The following is a 22,228-nucleotide window of genomic DNA, read 5'->3' on the forward strand; positions in this document are numbered from 1 at the left end:
AATACTTTATGATAGTGTGGCTTAGCTATATTCTAACAAACACTAACTATAACAAGCAGACTTAAACTCCCCACATGAATGAAATGGAGTTCAATTCATGGCACACTGATTCATTCAAAGCTTAACAGATTTACTTGGAATCATCAATCAGCAGTTTCCTTCACAATTTGTGGTGATGGGCTACTACACACAGAATCGACCTTCATGAGGTTGTGGCTCAAATAAACTACATTCATGAGGTCGTAGGTCAAAGAAACTAGATAAATGAGCTCATAGGTCAAATAAAGTATCTCAGTGCTTACATTTTTTGCTGATGAGTGCACTGTAAGAACAGATTTGTGCCTCATTATTCAATTGTATGATGTAGTTAAAAAATGCTCCAGGTGATGCTCGAACTCACAACCTCGGCATTGCTCTGCTGGATACTGCTGTATAAGTACCGCGCACTGACCGATTGCTCCACTGGAGCACTGTGGAAATAGTGCACATGCACGTGAATGTTCACGTGCATTCCAGAAATTACGTCTTACAAACGTGCACAGGTAACTTTATTGCATAATTGTACTTTCAGAATGAGTATGGCCGAAACATGGTGGATTCAGAGTATGGCTTCATAGGTTTGCACATGCATTCACACCTACAGTAAATCACCAACACACCAGTATTTAAACAATACCATGTGATTGGTGGTTAAATTGAGTCCTTCACAGTGGCCTTGTGGCGCAACGGTAGCGCGTCTGACTCCAGATCAGAAGGTTACGTGTTCAAATCACGTCAGGGTCATTATTTCTTTACAACAAATGTTAAGAAAGATATTTGATAGTTAGAGCTCCATGCATTATCGAAAAAAGAGACATCAAAACCAAAGTTGTCATTACTTGCAGTCTTCTGACACCAGCTGATGTAATTGTGGCATGTTTAGGTCGCAGAGAGTGTTAAGATACTAACACACTCAATACCAACATATAGTCTCTGATGAGCGTCAGAAGGGGATAGCTTAATACTTTATGATAGTGTGGCTTAGCTATATTCTAACACACACTAACTATAACAAGCAGACTTAAACTCCCCACATGAATGAAATGGAGTTCAATTCATGGCACACTGATTCATTCAAAGCTTAACAGATTTACTTGGAATCATCAATCAGCAGTTTCCTTCACAATTTGTAGTGATGGGCTACTACACACAGAATCGACCTTCATGAGGTTGTGGCTCAAATAAACTACATTCATGAGGTCGTAGGTCAAAGAAACTAGATAAATTAGCTCATAGGTCACATAAAATACATCCATGAGATCACACGTCACCATGCTTACATTTTTTGCTAATGACTGCACTGTAAGGTCAAGAAAAGATTTGTGCCTCATTATTCAATTGTATGATGAAGTTAGAGGTTGCTCCGGGTGAGGCTTGAACTTACAATCTCGGCAACGCTCTGCTGGATACTGCTATATAAGTACTGCGCGCTGACCGATTGCTCCACTGGAGCACATTTGTATAAAAGCACATGCACGTGAATGTGCATGTGCATGTGCATTCCAGAAATTACATTTACATTTACATTTAGGGCAATATATCGCCGTCGGTACAGTAAAGATGTTCATAGAACCAAGTGAAAGTACTAACAATCCCCAGGCTAACCCCATTCCCCGTGTACAGCAGTGATAGCTAGCTACTGCAGATGCTACACAACTAAGTACATGCTACACAACATGCATGCACAACACAATTAAGTACATGCTACACAATTAAGTACAAAGAACAAATACAACCTGCATTAAGTGAGTTCATCAAGTGCCAGGACGTACAACAAACAATAGTGCAACAGTCAAATAGGGGACTGAATGGCGGAGTCTAGGTGAACTCTGAACAGGTGGGTTTTGAGTCGTTTGCGGAAGCTGGTGAGAGACTCTGCGGTCCTGACATCAGCAGGGAGCTCGTTCCACCACTGTGGTCCCAAGATAGAGAAGAATTGTGATTTAGCTGATCGACCTTTGGTTCCTCTTAGTGATGGCGGTACCAGACGTCCAGCTAAGGTAGTTGAGCGGAGGGATCGAGCTGGGGTGTGTGGTTTGACCAAGGCTTGGAGGTAGGCAGGGGCAGTTCCATCGATTGCCTTGTATGCCAGTACCATCATCTTGAATCTGATGCGGGCTACTACAGGGAGCCAGTGGAGGTGGTGGAACAGGGGAGTCACATGGAAGAATTTAGGTAGGTTAAAATTACGTCTTACAAACATGCAAAGGTAACTTTAGTGCATAATTGTACATTCAGAATGAGTATGGCTGAAACACGGTGGATTCAGAGTATGGCTTCATAGGTTTGCACATGCATTCACACCTACAGTAAATCACCAACGCTCCAGCATTTAAACAATGCCATGTGATGGCGGGTAATATTTTGACCTACACAGTGGTCTTGTGGCGCAACGGTAGTGTGTCTGACTCCAGATCAGAAGGTTGAGTCTTCAAATTATGTCAGGGTCATTCTTTATTTACAACAAATGTTAAGAGAGATATTGTGCACCAAATGACTATAAAAATGTTCATAAATATAGGAAAAGTATATACAATTTATGCATTATCGAAAGAAGACACATCAAAACTCTGTGTGTTAAGTGTTAAGATACTAACACACTCATTACCAACCATATAGTCTCTGATGAAGGGGAAGGGGATAGCTTAATACTTTATGATAGTGTGAACTCACAACCTCAGCATTGCTCTGCTTAATACGGCTGTATACGTACCGCGGACGGACGGATTGTGCATGCCAAAGACAAGCTGCCAACATGATATTGTGTGAAGCACGCAATCTGACAGCTGTGGACTCCATCTATAGTGACCTCAAATCACGTCAGGGTCATTTGATATTCAAAATGGACAGTTACAAAACATGAAAACGTAAGAGTGATGAAAGTGAAAGTAATAGTAACTGATAATTCCATCAGTAGTATATAAATATACATCAGTTAGCTGTATCTTCCTAAAGCCCAATGTCCATTTCCTGTCTCTCCCAATAACTTAGAAAGCAAGGAGCCACAAAACTCAACAAAGGGTTCAAACTAGGGGTGTAACGATAGACAAAAGTCACAATTCGGTATGTACCTCGGTTTTTAAGTCACGGTTCGGTATGTTTTTCGGTACAGCAATTTTTATTATTATATTTTTATTTAAAAAAATTATTTGGATTTGATTTATTAATCAAATGTATTTATTGTATCAAACAAATGCCTTACACAAATGAAAAGACATCAAATACAATTGAGGATAAAAACACAATAAAGTCCAGGACTTATTTCCATTGTGGTCCTCAACACAAAACATCAGGACAAGACAAGACACTCACAGAGTGTGTGATAATCAATAAAAACTTGATAAAAAAAAATATATATATATATATATAGAAGTTTAGTTTAGAAGTTTCAGAATTAGAAATGGTGGTCTTTCTTTTAATTGCAGCTCTATTGAAACTCATCCAACTTAAAGATTGCTCCAGATGAGGATCGAACTCACAACCTCGGCATTGCTCTGCTTGATACTGCTGTAATAGTGCCTCGCTTTGACCAATTGCCCCACTGGATTTTATACAGCAGCATTCATGCACTGAGATATGTGTGTATGTGTGTGTGCGTGTGCGTGTGCGTGTGTGTTTGTGCTTGCATGTAATTTAGCTCTAGACCATCTAAAGCAAGGTTTTGATTATCAACTTTCCAACTAAAATAACAAGTCAAGTCAATCTTCCAACATTATAATTCAGAAAGCAAGGAGACATATTTGAATACACAGAAGAAGTAAGTCATAAGTTATGACAGGTTGCAAAATCAGCTTTGGGTGTGTCTCATTTTGCTCCTGATTCTACAGAAACTCTTGGCCACAGCTGTACCATACAAATACTTCCATATCAAATAGCGGGTTATTACTTTTGATATGGATTTTAAATATTATATATATATATAATATATAAATCAAATATTGGCACAAGCTCTCCTGATTTACAATGAGATCTAAAATGTATTTATCCCCCATGGGGAAATTCTTGGAATAACGCTTCAGAATTCCTACACCTGAGGTCTGAAAAAAAGTTGATTTATCGATGGTGCATGTGACAACACGAGACAATGAGACAAGTGGATCATTAATCTTCCATGCTGTCTATGGGAAAGCAGGTGGAGGGGGGGGGGAAGTTACTAAGGCCATCCAATCAACATACTGTACAGGTCTGATGGCAGCATCTCAGGCATGCCTTCTGCCTTGGAGAGTTTTAACCTATAGATGGCAGCAACCTCACAGATATTGTCTATGTATTCGCTCTTTACATGTATGTTGCATTTAGATTGATTTGCTATTGTACTGGTCTAAAACAGGTGGGCTCGTAGTTGAGACGGGTAGTTGTAACCTCACTGTTGCCTGTAACAGTCTGACTTAGTTAAGGACTGCTTTAGGTAAGGCTTCGACTCACAACCTCGCTCTGCTGGAGACTGCTGTATGAGTACCACATGCTGCCCGATTGTGCCACTGGAGCACAAAAAATCTAAAACCAATATTGCCATTGCCAAAGAGATTAATGCCTGTTTTGGTGCCTAACCAAGTGTGTTTGTGTTTGCTTTCGCTATAAGAGGTAAACCATACCGTCATGTGATATTAGGGAGATTCCTACACCATACTGAGTGAACTTGTGGTGCACTGGTAGCGTGTCTGACTCCAGCTCAGAAGGTTGTGCGTTCAAATCACAAGGATGGAACAGAATTGACTTTGAAGACAAGTGACATTTCAATGTGAGTGTAGGTATTTTCGTAACATGTTTGTATTTCTTAAAAAAGGAAAACAATATGGAAATCTTCCTCCTTAAAGAAAACCCTGGACATGACCACTTTATGACAGTTGATTGGCATTTTAATACATCCCAGGCCGAGTGGGGGAATCCCTGTTATTATCAGACCAACTGCTCCAAGATCTACCTAGCATACTGTTCGCAACATCAAAGAAAATCAAATCACATTCATTTTTGCAACGAAATTGCCATAATTAAATCTTCAACTTGCAAAGCTCTAGATCAACCAGAGATCATCATAATGAATGCCCATCATCTTTATGTCAAAAAGTGAGGAGAACACCCTGGCGTTGCTCCCGAATTGGCATCCACGTTAAGACAGTTGTGTATCGCTATGAGGTAGAGATAGCACGCTTGTTTCCTGAGAAGCACAAACCATAGTCTAACCCTAATCTGCTAAATGAAACCATCTGTAACATTGCAATATTCAACATCATTGTGTATGCAGGTAAGGCAAGTTTATTATATAGCACCATTCAAACACAAAAGGCCCCTCAGATTGCTCTATAGGAAGGAAATAGACACAATAAAGATGTTTACAAGAGAAACATGAACAAAGGTAGAAAAGGCCAATGTAGACATAGGTATAAATATAAAATACAAGTATATATACATTTAAGTATTAAAAAGCTGAGGCCAACAGATAAGTGTGGAGCCCTGATGTGCCTCAACACATCACACACACATCAGGGCTTGTGTTACAGTACAGTGTTGAGGCACATCTCAGACCTATGTGGTGCATAAAAACGAAAGGCTGATTCCCATTGTACCCTGGACCCTGGGAACAGATGAAAAATAGATGTAATGCTAAGTATGCCTCAGACATTGGAAGTTACTGCCTAACGGGTCGATTTTGCGTATGACACAAAAAAGCAAATATATGCAAATTGACTTTGTGGCTGGGAGTGAATATCATATAAATGTGATGGTGTGGACTAGCATTCTCCAGACATAACATTGTTTCTCTGAGTTAAAGCTTGCTCCAGGTGAGGCTCGAACTCACAACCTCGGCATTGCTCTGCTGAATACTGCTGTATAAGTACCACGCGCTGACCGATTGCGCCACTGGAGCACAGCACAGACAACCGAAGCCTCCTCGTTAGCTTTCAGGCTGCGCAACAAGCCGCGCTCACACACAAACAAGGCCTGCAGGGAGGCAGACTCGCAGTGCTCAGCGCAGCAGTGGAGCACATGATTGGGGATATAGACGGGGGGAAGAGAAAGGAAAGAAAGACAGATAAAAGAGACGGATTAAAGAGAGGAAGAGAGAGAAAGACAGACATGGGGAGGAGGTAGTCACAATAGGTGTCAGCGCTGTTAGAGGAGCCAGGAGTCAGTGCCTGATAATAAGAAGTGGAGGAACTGGATTTACTACTCAACCTGCTTAAACACACAAACACACACACACACAAATTCTGCAGACACACTAACCCAGCAAACACACACACACACACACACGCACACACACACAAATTCTACAAACACACACGCACACACACACAAATTCTGCAGACACACACAAAAATTCTGCAGACACACACACACACGTTCTAGAGACACACTTACCCAGCAAAGACACAAAGCACACCGCCCCCCCCCCCCCCCCCCCCACCACACACACACACACACACACACACACACACACACACACGCACACGCACACACAAACGGTCATCCAAGCACACACGCACCATGGACCACAGTTTAATTTACAGCCATGCAAATGTTGATAGCAATGCTATCGGTACCAACACTATCAGCAGCACACTTAGATGTACAGGCTAGTCTGTGAAACACCATAGCAGCTATACTGAGTGGATTAGCCCAGTGGGTCCATGACAATGGATTCCCTGTTTATTTTGAAAGCAGGCTTTGCAGCAAGGTGTCTATGAAAAGCAGCTTTGCGAACAGTGCTGCTTGGAGCCTATAACCACAGTCATCATATACATACAGATGAGGGCATAGAGACTGCATTAGAAAATGTTTAATTCATGTTTTACATTGCAGTATAATCAACATGAACTGCCAATACAATGGAAGAATCCATATTGCACATGCAGTACATTCAACCAATAATGTCCCAACATGTTTGAGTTCCCTCTCCTATCAGCACCTGCAACGGGCTAACACACAAAGCTGGCTAGCGTGTTTGGTCTCTTTTGTTTGATCCATGGAGTCCTGAAAGATCCTCAAGATCCCACGATCTCGCACTCAGGTCCTGTTTTATTTGCCTGTATTACCTCATACTACAGAGGTTAGCTATGGCTTTGAATGCAAGTTCATGTTGTCTCTCAGTAAAGCAAAAAAAAAACTACAAGGAATAGTCATACAGACAGACCTTCAACATGCTAAATCAACATTCTATATGCATATTGTGTGTTTACTAGTAGCATGGAGGAAAAACGTTCATTGTTACGTGATTGTGTTTACCGTGTTCACACAGTAGTATTTGCTGAGCTATGAGAGAAACAAGGACAATGACAACAAAGATGTATGGGAAAAAGGAAGTCAAAGGTGTAATGGTGCCCAGTGACAGCCAGGGGGCTTGAGTGCACAATGACAGAACAAAGGAAGGCATCATCGAGTTGCTCCTTTAATTCCTTTGAGTTTATTTAAGATAATTTTTTATATATAATATGATATGACATATTTACGCTAATTTGGTAGAGCTGGTGTTAGTCGACACCTTAAAGACCCATTTCAAAGGACAAGCACAACAGCAGAAGAATATAATATTACAGAACAATAGAGAGGAGAAGAGAGGGGGGGACAAAGAGAGGTGAGGGGGGAGAATCAAAGGGAAGAAGGTGTGAGGTTTTTAAGGTGTGTTTCAGAGAGCAGGTGCAAAACAGCTGCTGTGACCACTGATCCCACCTGGTGGGTTACCATGGCACCTCACACTTCATCGTCACACACTTTGATAAAACACTCACGTGCACACTCACATACACACACAGACAGATCCAGATGCAATAATCAACCAACAGTCTTCAGATCAGGTACTTTATCTCCCATCTCTCTCTCTCTCTCTCTCTCTCTCTCTCTCTCTCTCTCTCTCTCTCTCTCTCTCTCTCTCTCTCTCTCTCTCTCTCTCTCTCTCTCTTTCTCTCTTTCTCTCTCTCGCTCTCGCTCTCTCTATGTGCACAAGCAATAGACCATATGCACCATAATAAACTCTATAATAATCCCTGGAGATTAGAATATTATGGCCATGGCAAACAAACCATTATATTGAATAAACAACAGATCTGAAGCAGAAGGGATTTGATTCTTAGCATGGTCATATAGCATCGCTCATTATAATTATATATAGGCATGAATCTGTGCATTGCAGCCTGGCTAAGTTAAAGGTTACTCCAGGTGAGGATAAAACTCACAACCTCAGCATTGCTCTGCTGGATACTGCTGTATAAGAACCGTGCGCTGACCGATTGCTCCACTGGAGCATGTGTCACACTTGAAAACCTCTTAATTATAACAATCTTTCTATGACTCAACCATCGAGGGCACACAATAGATCTTATGTGATCCAGGCCACATATGCTAGGTTGACCGATTACAGGTAAACTGTTCACAGAGTAATAAGCATTTTGTGCTTCATTCTTCATTGTCTCTTACTGGGCATGTGTTTTCAGACAAACAGTGTGTAAGGCAGTTGGGCACACATTGCCAGAAGCAACCCAGCAGCATTATGGGTAATACTTTACAGTCAGCAGGGTGTGGCTGACATATATACAAACACACACACACACACTTGGCCACACTCATTCAAATATTGAATTCACACACACAAGAAAGATGTTTGGAGGCGCCACAACACACATCACAACAGTACAACACTGACACACAAACACACACACACACACACACACACACACACACACACACACACACACACACACACACACACACACACACACACACACACACACACAGACATATAGATCACACACATGCACAGTCCCACAGCGATGAGAGAGCAGTTTAAATGGTGTGGGTAGTCAGCCATGCCCCTTGTTACCACTGAAGCCTCCCGTGGCTAGGAGATGTGTGAAGTGCTGCCAACAGGTTGCAGTGATTAGGCACAGCACACAGCTCTGACCGGCGCTCTACCGCTGTCTGCTCACTGACTCACTGCCAAGGGCTCTTCGGAGAAACCAGCAAGATCACACATGGAAAACCGGGGTGCTTGTATAGTCAGAAGCTGTATTATGCAGGGGATCAAATTGGCACAAGTTTGTGATAAATCATGTGTATGGGGACATGAATGTACTTCATCCTTATAATTGTAGTGTGAGCCTTCTTCTGTTCTGACTCATTATATATTTAGTAATGCAGAGAGCTGTGTGTTCATCATGTTGTCCCACACAAGGCAAAAAATATTGCACATTATACCACAGTTAGTTCCGACCAGTCTGATTGGACAAGAGGCATTCCATGAGTGCTGGTAAAGGGTATAACAGCACTGGGACTTTTAACTATACATGTATCACTCTGCTGTACAGGTGTTACTAAGAACCGTTGATAACATTGACAATTGCAAGCTTTTAAGTGAAAAAAAATCACTGGTTGCACAATAAATGGAAACATATAGATAAATGCACATGATACAAAGAAGCTGGCCTATGGTAATGTTCAGACCTACAAAAAGTAGCATGCTGGTGTGCAGGAAAATGTTTTATGCTTTTCCTTGGCTCTTGGACACTACCTCTTACCTCTGTCCGAATCACAGCCCTGATGATAATCAGTATAACAGCACTCCCTGTCGGCTGCTATTGCTTAAGTATCTATCCAGGTGATCGCAGCACGATATCTTCTTATCAATAGTTTGCAACACTCACTCTAACAATAGAACACAGGACAATAGAACATAAGTGCCTTTGAGTATGAAGGCAAACCCGAGGCAAGGCCCGCCTCCTCCTTCAGTCATACTGACCAGCGTAGCTCCATGGGTCTAGCGTGACCATGGTATAGAAATACATCAGCCATGACAGCAGTGTTACGATGACTCAGCCAAGCAAGACTCATGTCTCATATGTGATCAGCAAAAGGTAACAAAGAGATGGAAAGAATGACAAAAACTGAAACTGGAACCAAAACCAGCAATTAACAAAACCCTGACATAGACACAAACACACACACACAGACACTTAGCCACACTCATTTCAACACTTCACATAAACACATACGCACACACACACAAGTATACACGTGACTCACCCTATCTTTGTCGTCTGCCACATCACACAGCACATCGTCCAGGTCCAAGATGCCTCCGTCTCCATGCTCCAGCCTGTGGACCTGCACCCAGTAGTTATGGTCCTGGTGGTGGGCGAGAGACAAAGACAGAGAGAGAGAGAGAGAGAGAGAGAGAGAGAGAGAGAGAGAGAGAGAGAGAGAGAGAGAGAGAGAGAGAGAGAGGTGGTAGATTAGATTTGTATCGTGAATGAACCTGGACTATACCAAGACTACTACAAAGGTAAACCTCCACAAAAACAGAGTGTCTGTCTTTGTTTAGTCTTTATAAATATACAATTATACATGCAATGTCAGACAAGCAGCAAATACAATGCACAGATTCAGAGGCCTATATATGAGTAAAGACAGGATCATCATCACACACAAACAATGTGTGAATGATCCTCCATCATCAAGGCCCAAGCAACATGCTCCCTGGCCTTCTTGCTCCATTCACTGGCTGTTATCAATACATGTTAGGCGATGCCCTAATAGCACCCCCAGTGTACTGATGGATGTGTAATCAGCAGCCCTGATCAGACACGGGCCTTCATGCAGTACAAGCTTCTCGATCCAGTGGTCTGGCAAAAGCACTGGTCTTGGCAGAGGCTGTGATGAGGCGTTGGCATCGGTCGCTCTCGGGGGCTGTTATCAAACACTTTAATCCCTTGTCGGACGGCCTGAAAATGTATTTGGTTCAGCCCGCCGATACATTATCAGCCCTTGTATTATTTAATAGATTTTCTGATAGCTGTTGGTACTGAAGGGTTTGCATGTGCCATGTGTTGTATAATCCTCATATACTGCATTCGGGGGGGGGGGGGGGGGGGGGTCTTTTTCACAGTCTTGAGCCAACACTGAGTGTCCACAACATATTGCATCCTATTGAGCAACAGTCAGACGCACATTTTCTCTGCTGTTGACAGAGACTTTGGGAACGTGGGAACATGGGAAAAACTGAAAACAATATTCAAAACTCTATTAGGTTTTCCTAATGTGTTTCTGTAAAGAACCGGAAAGAAAAATATTTTGTGTCCATAACGGCCCTGCTTCCTCAGCCCTGTTATATTGTTTTAACTAATTTCCATCTAACAACATTATCCAGCTTCCTGTCAAACGACTGCATGTGCTGACTCTGTTGTAGTCCAATGTCCCATTCATTGCGGTTCACCAAACAAAATGCTGCAAAGGACGAGGGAAAACGAGTCTCTCTCTCTGTGGTCATTAAAAGGGAAAAGATGTGTTTCAATTTTTTTTTCAAGTGTGTCCTTAAAAAACCTACAAGATACAAAGAGAACAGAGGACCAATCCAAGGATACGCTTTAATTGTTTTAATTACAGGGTTTGGTACCAAGAGGAAGCAAGGCTGTCAATGTGTTGGTTAAGATGAATAATAGTTCATTTGTTGACTGGCTCTCATTTTGAAATTATAATCATTTCAACACAAATAGTAGCATCTAAAATATTCCACCATTAAAATAAAGACGTTTATTTATTCAGATGTGTAGCTGTTTATAGCTAACAATGTACTGCAACTTCCCTCTGCTCTAACTCTGCACCAAGCTAAATAATTAAAATGTCCCTTAAAGGGCAGAGCAGAGCATAAGCCACAAACAGACCCATAGATTAATACATGATTAAATTAGATTTATTCATATGTTAACACATTGCACTGCCGGTTGAAATGTTTGCCGTCCTACAGCCAAGACAAGATGTTTGGAGGGATAATGGCTCAAAACATAAATCCTGCTGCTGGGACATGAAGATGGCTGGATGGAAAGTAAGTGAAGGCCTAAGATTCAGATTGGATGATAAATATGACATGGTGGAAAATATCACGACTGTGCTACAATGGGCGCAAAAGCAAATGCTTTACATTTTCTTCTGGGGACAACCAATTTCCATTGGAGCTGAGATAGTCAAATGACCCAGGCACATAATACACAAGGTGATTTTTATTCATATACCAATTAGAGAATGAAAACATTTATGTTTTTTATTTTTCAGACCAAAGCATACTTCCGAATATGAGGACATGAAAATAGAGCATTGAAAAATAATGACACAATCAGTATCCATTCTTTCTAGGTGCCTTTCTTGAAGACATACATCATTGTGTTTTATTTTTTGAGTTTGTTTTCAAACTAAACCCAAATTTCTCCCACCATTGTAAAATACACTGTCAAAACACAGACCACCCACTGCTCTCCCACAGCAGCAGGCACAGGTACAGCTTCTTTCCAGAGGCTGTAACACTGCGGAACAAAACTCCACCTCCTGTCTAGCTCTTGCACTTTAACTGTTTACCTGTTTACATTTAACTTCTGCACTGTTACATTTAAAAATAGATATATTCCATAACATGCACATACACTGTACACTGTTGTACATACTGTAACTCATCTATTGTCTACATAACTGCCCAGAATACTGTATTCAACCTGCACTTTGGTATTTAATGCTTCTTTTGCACTTGGTGGGATGTCAATTGTATTTGCGTCTCATCTCCTCTCATCTCATCTCATTTGAGACGCCACCCCAGCAACGAAGGCACTGGATTCTGAAGTTCTGTTAGACTTCTAAAATCTTCAACAACAAACAATATTCTAAAGCTGACTGTATCACTTAATGAGACCTCCCCTCCAATCCTCAACTCACTTTGATTTGAGCTGCAAAACGCACAGGCTTTATACATAAACTTTGAAAAATCTGTTTTCCCAGCACAACTCATTTCTAAACATGACACTACACATATTGGGTGGCAGTATGTGAAGCCTTGATGTCTGCATCAATTTGTTTTAGTTTACCTGTGATACCGGAGTCTAACCCAGAGCACACTATAGCAGTAAAACACAACAGGGAAGTATAACATCACAAAATCACACACTGTACACCTTCGCCTGGCCAACTTCTGCTATTAACATCCAGTAGACGTTTTTATTCTGACAATGATGAGTATTAATAGCAAGCAACTGAGGTCATGCCAATAGGAGGGATTGCATGTCTGGATATCCAAGAGATATCACTTGTACATAGCACTTTTCAAGCAAAACTGCAATATAAATAATTTAGATCCTGTCCTATGCTTTACGTGTTATACACATACTATCTCCCACTGTGTGGCTATGTAGTCAGGTATCATAAAGGCCTTTCCAAAGTGGACTTCAATAGTCATATGACTGACCATAAACCAAGCGTGACTCCATGTGCTTATGCTGCCTCAGGCTATTTGTTTATACCATCATCACCGTCATTAATAATAATAATAATAATAATACATTTTATTTATAATGCACTTTTCATCATAGATCTCAAAGTGCTACAAGTTAAAAACAAAAGATGAGCCGTTTAAGGAAAAAGGAAAAATAAAAGGTTTTAAAAACAAACATCTAAGGGGGACCAAAAGCTTTGCTAAAAATAAATGTCTTAAGACCTTTTGCAGATTGGATGATAAATCATATTTATCATCCAATCTGCAACAAGTCTTTGCACTGGCCATAGCAGACTGGAGTCCACTCCACGTTTCCCATTCAGCTCACTGAGAGGTGTTGCCATGGATACGTCCAAACTACTTATCCGGTAGGAGACAGCGCTCTGATGACGTATGCGTGGAGCGACAGTTCGCGTCGCTGACCAGAGAGCCGGGATGGTAGGACTTGTCTGTGAGAAGACAAACTTTCTGCGGGAACTTCTATGGATGTAGCGCAGACGGCGGAGAAATCCAAGTTGTTTAATCAATGCAGTGCATGGTGGTGTGAAAAAACTGTTGAGATTCATCAGCTGGTTGACGGTGTAACTCAACATAGTGGTGATGCCGGCGGCAGCGTGGAAGAAGTGCAGGTTGTTTTTAGCCGCGTAGCCAGGATGCTAGCTACAAAGACTTCCAACTCTGCGGCGGCGGCGATGGGTGGCGATGGGCGGCTAGACTTCCCAGATGCACTTCACGATGGCAGGGACAAGCTGAGTCCGGGTTGTCCAGTGTCCGCTTTTCCAACTGAGGTGGCAGCGGCGATGACCAGTTCCAGGGAGTCTCAGAGCAGGTGTTGTGCTAGCAGCAGCAGGTAGGCCACCGCTAGACTCGAAAACTACCTGATACTATCCAGAAAGGTCCACTGTTCGGTGGGGCGGATAGTAAAAGGTTATAAAAAGCTTAAAAGAAAAAACTTGACGTTATTTTGGCTGACTGGAGAAGCGGCGAACAGACAGCGCCAGCATCCTCTCCAGCGCCAGCGTCCTCATTATCCCTAGCTTCATCAGGATAGAACGGCAGTGACTAACAGTGACTCAAGGTGGCAATCCTTTGACCACGTCGTCTCACACAGGTTGTGCAAACGCACAAAGCTAACTACGTCTCTTCAAGCCCACACCCACTCCAGTGTCACCTCGGCCCCGCCCGGCACCTCCAACCACAAACCGAAAAGGCGACTGTTTGCTCATCGCATTCCGAGGAAATCAGGGAAAACGACAAGGGACTGCAGGAGCGTACTCATTCGCCCACATGAATACATAGTCCAGAGTCAACAATGGATGCTTCCGCCCTATTGTCTCACTGTGTGTCTGAGCTGACAGGTAACCAGATTAAGTGAACGGTGGATGCCCTGGAGGAGGAGAATCCAGGGGGGGAGGAAGGGAGTGCCAAAGAAAGAGGGACAAAAAAGAGGCGGGAAAGTGCTGTGTGTGTTGGGTTTTCTTGTGTGTGTTTATGTGTGTGGGAATGAGATAGAGAGAGTGCGAGAGAGAGAAAGCGAGAGAGAGAGGGAGAATATGATATGAGTCAATGTGTTTTACGAGTGTCACATTAGCGCTAACAAGTGCAGCCATTCCCACGGGAGCATGTTGTCAGCTGGTTTGAGATGTCCAGCTGGGCCACAATGAAATCCAAGGACCTCGTGGCGCAACGGTAGCGCGTCTGACTCCAGATCAGAAGGTTGCGTGTTCAAATCACGTCGGGGTCATCACTTTTCACATTTTTATTACGGTCATACAAACAAAACCTGCAATCGCTACATGCCAAGTGAGGCAACGTCCGCACAATATGTGTGTCCTTGGCGGCTGAGATGAAAATCAGACAGAACAGCCATTGTTCAACCCCGGAGAAGTGCTCCAACGACAAATGCACGATGTTGTGGGTCTTGAATCTTGATCTGTGCACAGCTTGTCTATCGCTGCTGATAAAGAGATACCATTGGCTAGGTCTTCTTGGTTACCCGCGGCAACGGGAAGTAATTTGATTACAATGCCTGTAGACGGGACACTTGGCGAAACGTGGAAACAAAGTATGATGGGCCGAGTGATACCTCCCAACGTGAGCCAACATTGCTCTTACATAGATACATGCCAGCTATTCATTCTAGTATCCTATGGTATGCTGAGCTCATTCATGTGGAAGTCCTTCACATTGTTGATGGGTGATGACTGAATGAAATTTGATATATATATATATATATCACAATATTTAACTATATACGTATATAGAATTATAAAAAAAGTCAACAGAGTTGACCTTTACTAGAATGTCGGTATGACTCAAAGCTATGAACTCTGACCTTTGAGGATTACCCCGTTGGACCTTTGAACTCTTGACAACCTCCAACCCTAGAATAACTGTGATTAATATAGGGTGTGTGTCTGGTTTATCCAGCCACACACACGCACACAAACACACAGAGGCATCCTGACACACAAAACACACAGACACAAAACACACACACCGTCTCCATCGGGCCTCCCTTGTTCCTGAACACACCATAGTAAGTTACCAGCATTTGATCACATTTGTTTGTTTACATCTTGTATGTACATCCAGAGCTAGATAGAGGTACAGAGAGGAAGTGTCATTTGTGTCATTATCGAAAGGGAAATTTGGGGTGATTAAAGCGATGGCTTCATTGGAAAAGCATGAAAAAATGTTTACTTGTTGAGGGTTGTATTACACACTGTGCTGCAACCCACCGGTGCCTAGTGGGAAGACAGAGAGTGATGAAGTTGCTTTACTGCACTTTTCTTTATTAAAAAAGTCTCCAAACTCAATCACTCCCACTCACACACTAAACAGGAAACAGCCTGATGATGAGATGTGCTCAGGGCTTAAGGTGGAGTCACAAATGTACTTCATTCATTTGTAGAGTGGATGCTAATACTTGTAAGCCGCGCATGTGAGCTTGTGTCTGATCACGCACTTGTGTGCGTGTGTATCTGTGTACTTGAAAAGATTAGTTTTATGTGTTGATTTTTCCAATTTTTGTGAGAGAATGTGCACAGGGTCGTGTGTACAGTATGTATATGTGTGTGTGTGTCTCTGTCTCTGCTCTTGAAAAGATTCCACTTTTATGTGTTCATATTTCCGTTTTCATTTTTGTGTGGGATAATATTCCCATAGTCATGTGTGTGTGTGTGTGTGTGTGTGTGTGTGTGTGTGTGTGTGTGTGTATGTATGTGTATGCGTGTATGTGATCTTATTATGTGCATTCAGTGAAACAAAGTCACCTCCAGGATCCAGCCTGCATTATTGATACCCTGGTCTGCTTGGCGGGGTGGTGTAATGGTGGGTTGGTGGGGTCGTGCAAAGTGAACTACACTGAGAGAAACGTGACACCCCAGCATGGACACACACACACACACGCAAAAACATATACACACATGCACTCACACACAAATTAATGTGTCCCCTTGCAGCCTGCACACAGTCTGAAGAGAGGAATTTGTAGTCGCTCGTTGTGAGATAATGTGCACATAGGCGTGTGTGTGCGTGCAGGCTTGTGTGTGTGTGCGTGTGTGTGTGTAAAAATTCAAGTGTTATGTGTGCATATTTCCCATTTCTTAAATAATGTGCACATTGACGCGTGTATGTATGTTTGTGTGTGTGTGTGTGTGTGTGTGTGTGTGTGTGTGTGTGTGTGTGTGTGTGTGTGTGTGTGTGTGTGTGTGTGTGCGTGTGCGTGCGTGCGTGATCCCAAGTGCGCTAAGTGCAACAAATAAAACCCCAAAAAACATGACAAATTATTTCTGTGAATATATGGCAAGGGCAACCAGCAAAACACTTTATACAGTTTATTCAATTACAGTCCATTCTCCTATTCGTTCAACTAGCTTGAACAGAAAACATGACTCAGCAACCTAGTCTGGGACCTATAGAGAGACCCAGTCAGAAACACCTTCTCGGCTCGCCAGCATTGGATAACTGTGTGCAACGTATGTCAGGCAGATGGGACCCTCAGACATGAGCCAAGAAGTAAACTGACTGAGGTAGAACCTCAGAGCAAACTCATTCCATGCATTGAACGAGGGCACATGGACCTCATAACAATACAGAGGTCATCGAGTGCAGTCCAGAACTCTTTTACTGTCGGTTTTGTGTGTGTGTGTGTGTGTGTGTGTGTGTGTGTGTGTGTGTGTGTGTGTGTGTGTGTACAAGGCTGCTAAGCTATGGTATAACTCATGATATATATATACACATCTTAATAACTTACAGCGATGTCACTTTGAAACAGACAGCTCCCGTCTCCTTAAGGAGACATTGGGGGCTTCACCGTAAGATTTAGGGCCACACAGGTCATATCTCTGAGCCGGAATGTAAACTCCTGAGATTCTGTTCCCTGAAAATGTGTGTCATGGTGTTGTAAAATGTGTTCCGCTGGTGGAAAGTCCTTGTAAAGAATCCATTTATAACAGGGAGAGAGGGCTGTGCTGCCTTCGGTCTGTGGGGGAATTAGGGCCACCGTGACTATGAAAAACATACACTCTTCCCACAATATGCATTAAAATGAAGGTGTGTATGTGTGTGTGTGTGTGTGTGTGTCAATGCCTTAAGTGTCCCGACCACCATATGTAGAGCAGACGCCTGCAAACAGAGGGTGGGGCCGACATTTTCCTTTTTTCTCTCTCCTTCTTCTCCTCTGCTCTCACATGTTGTGACAGCGCACCGCACTCGACCACATCTGTAGCACACCCGCTGAGCACCGAATTAGCTCTCCACCATATGTGGGGTGGAGGGCTGTGGCTTTTTTTTCCCTTCTTTGCTCTTTCAGTTCAACCCCCTTTTGCTTCTTTCTCCATATTCAAGAATAGTTGGAAGAGGTTCACTCTGAGACACGCTTGCAATGGGTTACCACATCACACACGCAAGTTCACACAATGTGACCAAATCACAGCCATGCCATGTTAAAGCAGGTACAAGTGGGGGGGTATTTACAGAACCGGATCAGGCCTGGACAGGGTTAAGAATTTGGAGTTTTGTGCAGCATGTGTGGGGCTAACAAGTCATTACTCAGAACATATGTAGGTCCTCCTAGGATCAGTTCCGTGGTGCGATAGAGATAAAGCATGGGCGGTAGGGGGGAGTCAAACAGCCTCTTCAAGAGACAGACCCCGCCGTGATTTGAACACGCAACCTTCTGATCTGGAGTCAGACGCTCTGCCGTTGCGCCACAAGGTCATCACTGGTAGCATTGCGCCCTTATCTTACCATGTTATTCTCCCCATAATTTGTTCAAAGCTTCCTTGATCCCTGCTCTCTCAAAACAGGCCTGTTTATATGCCAACATACACATAAGTGCAGATCAAAAACATGCTGGCTCCACGACAAAGCGCGTCTTATCGGGGATAGGACTGGACAGTGTGTTAGCAACAGGTGTTAATGAATAACATTGCACATGCATAATAAATGTTGTTGATCTATTTGTTTCTTTTTCATTAAAATATTGCGTAAAATAGCTATCTCACTTTAAACACTGTTATAAGACTGGCACTGGCAAGTGTGTGTATGTGTGTTTGTGCATATTTGTGTATGTGCGCATGTGTGTGTATGCGTGTGTGTGTGTGTGTGTGTGTGCACCGTGTTCCTTCTCACACAGCAAGGAGGTATGTGGTACTACAGTAACATACTGCAGTGACCCTGTGTTGCATAAAAACAAGCATCTCAGTCAAGGAGATCTCCCAAGAACAGCAACTTAAGCTTACTGGGTCATGAAGGTGGAAATGAGAGGGAAAAAATACAAGAGGGAACTTGAGACACAGAGTGATACGGTAGGGCAGAGAGAGCAAGAGTGAAAGAATAAGAGGGAGAGGGAGCAGGAGAAGGAGAAGGAGAAGGATTGGAAATAGAGAGCACATGATTATTAAACACAGCTGAGATAATTAGATGTAAAGAGGCAGTGAGGGAGAGAGAGAATGAAGGAAGGAAAGAGAAAGAGAATTATACAGTGGGTGGAGAGGAGAGAAAGATAATTAAAGGAGAGAGATATAATTAGAAAGATATTCGAGAGGGATAGAGCGATATAATGAAATGAAGAGAGAGAGTAAGACAGAAAAGGAGTGCAAAGAAGAATTGGAAGAATTAGATAATGAGGAGAGAGAGTGAATGTGGGCAAGAAAACTAGAGCGACAGCAATAGAGTCAGATAGATGAGTGAGCATGAGTGAGAGGGATCGCTCGAGAGTGAGAGAAGAAGAAAGAGCGGGGAGTACACTAAAATATTCCCATAGCACTCTGACCGAGGCCTTGGTCCAAAAATGACAAACCCTGGCGACGTCTGAGCGAGAGCATAGCGAGGGACGAGGTTACACAGTACAGTGACAGAACCCAAACAAGGTAGATGTAAACAAAGACAGAGACAGTCCTCTCTCTCTCTAGAGAGAGAGAGAGAGAGAGAGAGAGAGAGAGAGAGAGAGAGAGAGAGAGAGAGAGAGAGAGAGAGAGAGAGAGAGAGAGAGAGAGAGAGACCACATGTTTGTTAAGCTTGCATTCCGAATGCACTGCTCATCAGTCCTCCAGGAGGGAGCCTCTGCTGTAATAATATACATTATGCTACTAAAAATATGCCAGTGCTCGGACAAGAACTGACAAGGCAGGGTGTAGCGGATCCTGGAGGACTATTGTGCCGATGTCAGGTCTATCGTCGTCTAGCTTTTCAGCAAAGAAAGTCTACAAACGTGTTTCTTCAACTCTTTTGTAGTGTAAATCTGCACCAAAAGGAGAGGAGAGGCCTGGGAGAGTGTGCTTGTGATCACATGTCTATGAAGGCTGCATAATGTGAACTATGTAGTGTCTGTGTATAGCTGCTTTCACATATGGATGTGCATTTGTCTATTCTTCGTCTATTCTACGGACGTGCCGTATATGTGAATGACATATCCTGACGTTGGACCTCCTGAAAAAATACTACCCCAGAGGTAGTATTTTCTCCGGAGGAAATGCTAATTACCTTATATGTGAATGAGCAGTAGAATGTCGGCATTTCGCACTTCACGTCAGTGAGCGTGTTGATGACGCTTTCAAGCATCACTACAGCGGGAACATGCCCTATGGCGGGAACAAAAAACATGCCAGGAGCAGGCTGCATATTTAGGAGAGGCAAGGAGACATACGACTAAAAACGAGAATGGCCTGGAAAGACAAAGAGGTTTTTCAGCTGCTTATTTTGTGGGCCGACAGTGTCTTTCGCACTGCGAAAGACGCAGTAATGTACAACCGTATAGGACAAAGAGGGCACGCGCTGGGTCAGTGGCTGAAGCGACCGAACAGTTGGCAGAACTGGACCACAGGATGGAGGAAAGGGAACGTCTGAGGGTCCTAGAGTACCGGGAGCGGGATGACCGCATACGGCAAGAAATGCGGGAGGACCGGGACAGACAGGCGGCCCAACTGGACCGACCTGTGTTCGAATTACGGCTCCCCAGAGGAAGCCGAACTCCCATAAAGTGAGGACTGGCTCCCCTAAAGGCAACAAAGTCAAAAATCTGGAAAAAAAAAAAAAAAATCTCTCATATCTGAAGGTGTCTGCTATATGTGGCATTGTAATTTAATCATTATTATCCATTGTCCATCCCCGTACCGTGTGGTCTCTTACCATTAAAGATGTTAAATTAAAATATAGGCTACTATACGGGACGTAGACCGACTCATTTCACAGATTCCTGTACGACCAGGTTGCCTTAAACATCTGTCGCATATGTCAGGTGAAAACTAAATGTCAAGGTAAAGTGGTGGTGGTTGAAAAAAGTATTTTGATCGCTTATTTAGTTCACTCGTTGCTTATAATGGTTTATTCGTTTCCCAGTATCATTTCCTTAATTTAGAAGACAGTTTTGTTCATTTTTAAATTCTAAAATAAATACAATAATTGTTTGAAGTTGAGAGTTTTTGAAATTATTGGAAGCGAGTCGAGCTGACCTTGCCTGCTGTACCCACGGCCCAAAATAAAGAACAGCCGAGACAATACCCTCAATTCAAACATGCCGTTTCATTTGGTCTCAATTGGCTACGGACGCAAACTTGAAATGAACATGCGCAACAGGGATTTCTAAAGGTTACTGTACAGTGGCGCAGACTGCAGGAGCTGAATCATCACTACAGTAGAGCTAAGAAGGATCTACGAGCGCTTCAGACCAACCTTACTGAGGTTACGAATACCGGCGCTTTTGCCCATGGTAAGGCTTATTAATTATCTCTTTCTCCGGTAACGCAGTCGTTCGCAACGCCTTTCTTCTTCATCGTTCCTGCTATTGGTTTCTAACTCATGCTCCAATCTTTCATCGATGCCTTGGATGTTGTGGATGTAACGAAATATCTGATGTATCGCTGCAACAACAGTTAAGAAGATCGCAGTGAGATCTGCCCGTTCTGCTTCCATGCTGTCTGCGGTCAAACAACAACAAACCAACGTGACAGCGGCCGCAATTGTACTACATCATGTCCCGCCTCTTGAGAATTTAGACCCTACATCATACCCCGCTCCTTGCAAGCCCGCCCCCCTAAACCATCCGGAGATTCTACTGATGTCTGAGCGACAAGTGTGAATAAGTGTGAATGACCCTCGGTCAAACCTGCTCCACAAATGCAGAGAAAAGACGGAGGTCATATGTGAAAGCAGCTTATGTGTGTGTGTGTGTGTGTGTGTGTGTGTGTGTGTGTGTGTGTGTGTGTGTGTGTATATTTGTGTGTGTATGTGTGTGTGTGTGTGTGTGTGTGTGTGTGTGTGTGTGTGTGTGTGTGTGTGTGTGTACGACTGCGCACGTGTATGTGCGTGTGTACGGCTGTGAATGTGTGTGTCATGTGTATGGTACACATGTGTGTATGTACACATATGTGTGTGCATGTGTGTGTGTGTGTGTGTTTGTGTGTACACAACTGCGCATGCATGCGCGACTGCGCGTTT

At 43.0% G+C, this 22,228-nt stretch overlaps 1 protein-coding gene and 3 non-coding genes across 4 annotated transcripts in view; 2 read left to right on the forward strand and 2 right to left on the reverse strand.

Moving 5' to 3' along the window:
* LOC311355416 (partitioning defective 3 homolog) overlaps window positions 1-22,228 on the reverse strand; it is a gene marked incomplete at its 3' end in the record, with an annotated part of 445,195 nt that overhangs the window by 404,673 nt on the left and 18,294 nt on the right. The window contains exon 2 of the mRNA XM_084475186.1: window positions 10,057-10,158. Within this exon, the coding sequence (XP_084331312.1) occupies window positions 10,057-10,158 (102 nt within the window). The remainder of the gene's footprint in view (window positions 1-10,056; window positions 10,159-22,228) is intronic.
* AC3HAE_025786 (transfer RNA tryptophan (anticodon CCA)) lies at window positions 712-783 on the forward strand. The gene has a single exon. It is a non-coding gene; the product is annotated as a tRNA-Trp (tRNA).
* Window positions 5,815-5,908, reverse strand: AC3HAE_025807 (transfer RNA isoleucine (anticodon UAU)). The gene is made up of 2 exons: window positions 5,871-5,908; window positions 5,815-5,850 (listed from the first exon to the last, which is right to left on the reverse strand). It is a non-coding gene; the product is annotated as a tRNA-Ile (tRNA).
* AC3HAE_025787 (transfer RNA tryptophan (anticodon CCA)) lies at window positions 14,958-15,029 on the forward strand. The gene has a single exon. It is a non-coding gene; the product is annotated as a tRNA-Trp (tRNA).

This window comes from Micromesistius poutassou (assembly GCF_964030765.1).
Source record: "Micromesistius poutassou genome assembly, chromosome: 11".
NCBI lineage: Eukaryota > Metazoa > Chordata > Actinopteri > Gadiformes > Gadidae > Micromesistius > Micromesistius poutassou.